Below are 6,226 nucleotides of genomic sequence, written 5' to 3'. Positions count from 1 at the left end.
GCCCAGGAATGAGAATGGGTAATTGCATGTGTGTGCGTCGTCTCGTGTATGTGTGTGTGTGTGAGAGAGATGGGGTAGGATTTGTGAGGTTGTATGTCTGGGTGTATGCGTGCGTTTTCTTGTGTGTGGGGGGGGGGGGGTAAGGGAGTGTTTGTGAGGGTTTTTTGTGGGGATGAAGATATGTGTGAGGGTGAGGGTGTATGTTTGGGGTGTGTGTGCGTTTTCTTGTGTGTGTGGGGGGTGAGGGAGTGTTTGTGAGGGTGTATGTTCGGGGATGAAGATATGTGTGGGGGTGAGGGTGTATGTTTGGGGTGTGTGTGTGTGCGCCTTCTCGTATGTGGGAGGGAGGGTGTAGTGAGCCGGGTGTATGCAGTGCTGGGTGTATGTGTGGGGGTGAGTATGTGTGCTGGGGTGGGTGAGGGAGGCCCTTGTGAGGGTGTATGTGTGGAGGGTGGGGTGTGTGTTATTTATCTCTATCATCCACTCTACCCTCTCTCTTTCATACTTATTTCACTTTCTCTCCTGCTCTCCTTTCTAGTTGTATCTAGTGTACCAGACATGATTCCTCAAATGTGTAAATCAAATTGGATATAATTGAGTTGAGTCTTAAAAAATGTAATTCAGCCTTTGGTCTACCATATTTGCGGTTTATTGAATAAATACAAATTTTTCTACTGTTTCTTTTCCAGAATATCGAGATTTTAAAACAAAACTTTGGTGCATGAAGTCGCAAAAAAACCTCACGTTGAAAGAAATTTTCTTCGCTGGAATTTTACTGGATAATAACAGACTGCATCACAGTTTAGGTGGTACAAAAACCATCCCTGGAAAAGCATGAAAAGAGGCCATATTCATACGGTTTCGATGATGGGTATAGACAGAGAGAGAGAGAGAGAAATAGTCTGCTTCGGCATAAGGAATAAATGATTACAAATGGCTTAGTAAAATACCGTAGAAACAAAATCGTAGATTTTACGAGGAGCGTAGCTCTCATAAATGAAAGCTTATATTAAAGTAACACTTCGTCAGTGCCCACATGATGTGACACTGAACCTGAATGCGGATTTCAAACTCGGTGTTGAAATCTAATTTTGTTGATGTAACAATGTTGTTCATCAAAAACAGACTTAAAATCAAACATTGACGTTCAAGGTCTTGTCTTTTAGAGATACGTTATATGCCTAAATTATAAGTTAACCAAAAAAAAAATGGTTTTTATTCCCTCTCAAGAAAACAATTACAATTCGTCTCGGAGCCTGTATAACAGAACTGAAGATCGAGTATGAAAATAATGACTTAGTTTGTAAGTAATCAATGAATGTAGAGATGTTTTAACTTTATAATCCACATGCAATCTAACTGCAATATGTGGAGAATTTGAATGAATACCATTTATATATATATATATATATATATATATATATATATATATATATATATATATATATATATATCGGTCTAATTAAATTTGCATTATTATTGTTCAGGGAAAAGTTTCTTTCATTCCCTACCCCCCCCCCCCCTCAACCTCCACCTTGCCCCTCCCCTTAATAATCAATATAATCAATACATTCGTTCTTGTACAACCAACTTTTACTTACGAGTATATAGGAAACCTTTTGTCCATGGAGTAACGTTTTTCGCTGTGTATATGAGAATATAGATTCGTCATCAGCGCTGCATGCGTACGTGTATATAGATCTTCTGCGTTTTCCGTAATTCATATGTTTATTTCTTCGTTCAATCTTTAAGATGTGGGCCAAGCATTCTTTAGGAAATTAACGCAGATCAATTCCTACTAGATTTGTGTAGATAGAGACTAATAATGGATTACATATGGAGCAAGGAGCGTGCAATATTTTTCGTGTTATTTATTGGACTAATCATCTTCACTTTCTTCATCATTAAGGATGATCTTCAAACCAATATCAGGGATACACATACGATTGGAAACACAATACAACATACCACAGGATCTAACCAGAAAGGTAACTCAACCTCATCGTTCACAATGAAAAAGCTAATTTAATCTACAAAAATATTCAATAAAAGCGTTTTATTTTGAGTATTTTGAAAATTCACACAATTATTTATTGCGTATCTAAATTTTGTGATAATTGAACTACACGTATAACTTTCTGTCTTGAGAGCCTAAGGTTTTAAATGCAGCATCTTGTATAATTAGCTAGAAATTGAACCGTTCGCTCCCATACTCTGCTCATACGTCAGGCTCGGACATAGGTCATGGGACGTTTTCGTTGCTTGTTCACCGGTCCTTGGCATAAATTCATCACTGATAACCCTTATATTCTTCTCGTATGTACTCATTCTAAATACAGGTGCAATCATAGAGAGTTGTGACGACACACGTCTCATGCCGAAGAACACCTTCCCAACTATAGCTCTAGCTAGCTATCAAGGATCGGGTAATACATGGGTTAGGCATCTCATAGAGACATCAACTGGATTTGCAACAGGAAGCATTTATCATAGCAGGACACTCATCAACCAAGGTACTCATGGCATGCCTCTTATCCGAGGGGCAGGGGTTCAATTCAGGGAATACTTGCCAAGGGTATCGTTTTGTTTTCAACACTTGTTAAGGGTATAGGGTTTCACACGCCAATACTTGTTAAGGGGTGTATTTCAGAATATGGAAAATACTTGATTACGGTGCTTTTCGAGACCCCATGGTCGCGCATGGTATCCACTCGTCAATGGAAGTGCCCCCCCCCCCCCATCCCATCTTCCTAAGCTCATCCCGTTTTTTATATGAAAACTCTATTGTATGATTGTCAAACTTGTTGACTTTTTTTCATAGTAAAACCCGCTCTTATGAAATATGGATCCATCCTTCTTACTGTTGGGTGATGACCGGCTGGCTGCCAGTTCCCCTATAGAATAACAGGGGGGGGGGAATGTATTTCACATTGAACACTTTTTTAAACAAAATCTTACATTATCCCGACATTTTTCCTTAAAATCGGCAAATTAAAAACATGATATTAATAATGACAATAAATCGCATTTTTATACAATATATATACTGGAAGATAGTGGTCCTTAATTCCCTTAATATGACATGAACAATGCGGCCAGTTTGCAGAAGTCCCCATACTTTCTTTATTTCTTTCTTAATGTTCTTACATGTATCTACCATTTCTTTCGTTTTATTGTTTTCGAAATTTAATGATGACTATATTCCATGTATAGTAGGATTGAGGTGGGGTGGGGGTGTTATAGCTTTTATCATCATACACATGCATTATGTTTATTTAAGGGTATTAAAGGAAAATTGCAGAAAGTTATTATTTTGTTTATTTATGTACAGTTTTTCAATATTGTCATGATATACTGTATTTCCATCTTTGTGTTTACTTACCCCTATTGTTAAAGCCATTGAAAACCAAATATCTTTAATTGTATGCATACATTGACCAATAAAAGAAATTTGAATCGTGTTTGTCCGATATTGTTCAAACTTTCACCTCTCTACATTTTTCTTTTCCCTCTGAGAACAATTTTTTTTAAGTTGGACTCCCTCGATCTTGAGCGCAGATGCATATCAACCATGTGGCTTGATCTGGGTTTCGAAACTGTCTATTCTATTCCGTAAGTTGTGAACAATCTTTTCACGAATTCTATCCCACAACAGGTTTTATAGGTGAAAAGGAAGATCACCTTATTGGAACGACTCTTACAGTGAAAACACATAACATGGCCCGGGGTAACATGACGTCACACATGGTTGGTGCCATTCTACTTGTACGCAATCCTTACCGGGCATTGGTATCAGAATTTAACAGAAGAAAAGCTGGCAAGACGGGCCATGCCCCTATTTACAAGTTCCAAACTGAAGGTATTTTTTTCATAGATTATCCAAGATATAGACGTTATAAGGATTATAAGTTACATCACCAGTATATAGCTATAGGCCTATGTGTACATGAGTCTTTGTTTCTGGGTGTCACTCTCTGTTAATTCAACATACTATCCACTTGAGTTTGTGGTTCCATTCTGCGCATATAAGAAAGTCATTTAAACTCAGATGGCGTAGTGGATTAATATCCAATGAGATTCTTGATTTTTTTTGCAGGAGTTTGTGCATTTTGAAACAATAGCAGCTACGATTATTCAAGTGCTTTTCATTGGATCGATCCACTAAAAAGCAATGCGTCCATAGGTACACATCAGTAGGCAAAGTGCAAAAAGTTACTACATTGGAGTAGAAATGCAACAAATATACTCATGAAATTCATTGATGTGCTATTCTACTCACATGATCTATGCACATTCTACATCACGCTATGTCAAGCATGCTAAGACTTTTCACATTTCTAATTGCGCATAGACAGAGCAAGATCTTCATTTTCAAATTCACTGTGAAAGTATTCGTGATTATTCGTGATTATATTCGCTTTGTTGCTAGAATATTATGAATATTGAATTTATTTTACTGATTATATTTTGTCCTTCAGGACCATGATGTAAAACAGCCATTGTGCTGATACATGTTTTTATCCTGAATAAATATTTTGAAATGAATAATTAAATAAATAAATATTTATATGATTTTTAAAACTTTCTTAACACATCCCCTGAGGACAAGCGGTGATTTACTGAAAATTAAACCCGTCGTAAATGGGAAAACTACCTAATGATAGCTATAGGTCCACATGCACATATTGTGCTTAAGATGGGTCTTAATTATGTTTCGATTCAATAATTTCCATTCACTGTTATTTTCTTTTATGTAGAATGGCATAGATATGTGAGGAGATTTTCCCGGAGTTGGATTGGTCTTCCTGAACATCTTATCTCAAGCTGTCATTCCCCAAGGAATGTTTGCAAGTCAATGATAATCGTTTATTACGAACAACTCAAACTCCACATAGCGGACGAGATGCGACGAATCCTAGACTACCTTAATGTATCGATCGATGAAGAACGTCTTGCGTGTACAATAGCCAATGCGGAGGGAAAGTTTCACAGACAAACTTCAAATACGAGTCTGGACCCATTTACACAAGAAGAGAGGACTATGATTGATGGATATGTAAAAAGTTATCTCGATTTAATCGACATGTGGGACTTACAGAAGCCACCAACATCAGTAATATCATATCCCACTGATTTACATTTATGATAATACAAATGAACCAGTTTAATTTTACACTCAGCTGTGTATATGAGGGCATTTTAGCAATCAATCGCAGATGCTTTCTATAACGCAGAAAATCTATTGTCAAAAACCCTTAATCAGTTGCAAATTAGTAGCCTTTGTCAAAAATCGGTCAATCAAAACAGTAGTGTCGTCCTGGACTCTGTTTAATTAAACGATATATTTGCATTTTTTCCGGTCCGAATCTGAAGACGATGTGCTGTCCCGCCGGTCCACCAACTTTCGACAGTGACCTCTAATCTGCCAACTGTGATTTGACGGGCATTTTCAATAGATTCTTAACGTAAAAAGTGTCTGCCAAACGATGCTAAAATGTCCCAAAGCCGCAAGCTTGGATGCTGTGAGCCCGCGCTGGAGTCGGAGGTGTTGCACGCTACTGATCATCTCAATCAATAATTGTAAAATTTATAGTTTTTGCAAGTTGGTTTGATTTGTTTCAATAAAAACTTAAATATAACAACCATTCTTTAATGTCGGCAGTACAACCTTAATTGTGCGTTGACTGGCCAACGCATAATGTCGTGTCGGAGCGAATTTTATGAAAAAGGTGTGTAAGACTATGAAAAAAAAAGAGAAGGGAAGATGAATCAATAAATAATCATAAGTTGCAAGGTTGTATATCAAGCGTTAAACGTTTAAGCATAATTTTGACCCTTATAAATCTAGCATTTTTCTTGGCAGCGAGGAGGGGGGGGGGTTAAAAACATTGACTGAGTTGTAGAATATGGCATTCTTTAGGCCTATCGATTGCGAACCGAATTAAAAGAAATATTTTTGTCAATTATTGCAAGCTGACAAACTGATCAATGTTTGCATAGTTTTAGGGAATGCGTGCATACATCACAATTCACAATATGCCTATAGTATGTATAGTATAGGTAAAATAGAAGGACTCATGATACACCACATGCAACATAACCAATCTAGTAAATATATGAACATGATGAAAGGATGAGATTTGAAGACATTCTTTGCAAATACAATCATGGTAATGACTTTGATTATTTGTCCATTTTAGCTGGGGGAGGGGGCTCTTTAAGGTGA

General features: G+C 37.2%; 1 protein-coding gene across 1 annotated transcript; it reads left to right on the top strand.

Annotated features, from left to right (window-relative positions):
- Positions 1–1,599: 1,599 nt before the first annotated feature.
- LOC129266851 (sialate:O-sulfotransferase 1-like) lies at positions 1,600–5,642 on the top strand. Its single transcript, XM_054904635.2, has 4 exons — positions 1,600–1,988; positions 2,340–2,513; positions 3,656–3,859; positions 4,758–5,642. The coding sequence occupies exons 1-4, from the start codon at positions 1,826–1,828 to the stop codon at positions 5,144–5,146; spliced, it is 930 nt and encodes a 309-aa protein (XP_054760610.2). The 5' UTR covers positions 1,600–1,825; the 3' UTR covers positions 5,147–5,642.
- The last annotated feature ends 584 nt before the right edge of the window (positions 5,643–6,226 follow it).

Source organism: Lytechinus pictus, chromosome 8, assembly GCF_037042905.1.
Source record: "Lytechinus pictus isolate F3 Inbred chromosome 8, Lp3.0, whole genome shotgun sequence".
Lineage (NCBI taxonomy): Eukaryota > Metazoa > Echinodermata > Echinoidea > Temnopleuroida > Toxopneustidae > Lytechinus > Lytechinus pictus.
The sequence above is the reverse complement of the archived record's forward strand: the minus strand, read 5'-3'. Positions and strand labels throughout refer to the sequence as shown.

What these genes read in the sequence shown, in the direction of transcription:
- LOC129266851 (XM_054904635.2), top strand. Translation starts at nt 1,826, where the DNA reads ATGGATTACATATGGAGCAAGGAGCGTGCAATATTTTTCGTGTTATTT. An exon ending in CACAGGATCTAACCAGAAAG is followed by an intron (nt 1,989 to 2,339) that starts GTAACTCAACCT and finishes TTCTAAATACAG; the next exon opens with GTGCAATCATAGAGAGTTGT. An exon ending in CAGGACACTCATCAACCAAG is followed by an intron (nt 2,514 to 3,655) that starts GTACTCATGGCA and finishes ATCCCACAACAG; the next exon opens with GTTTTATAGGTGAAAAGGAA.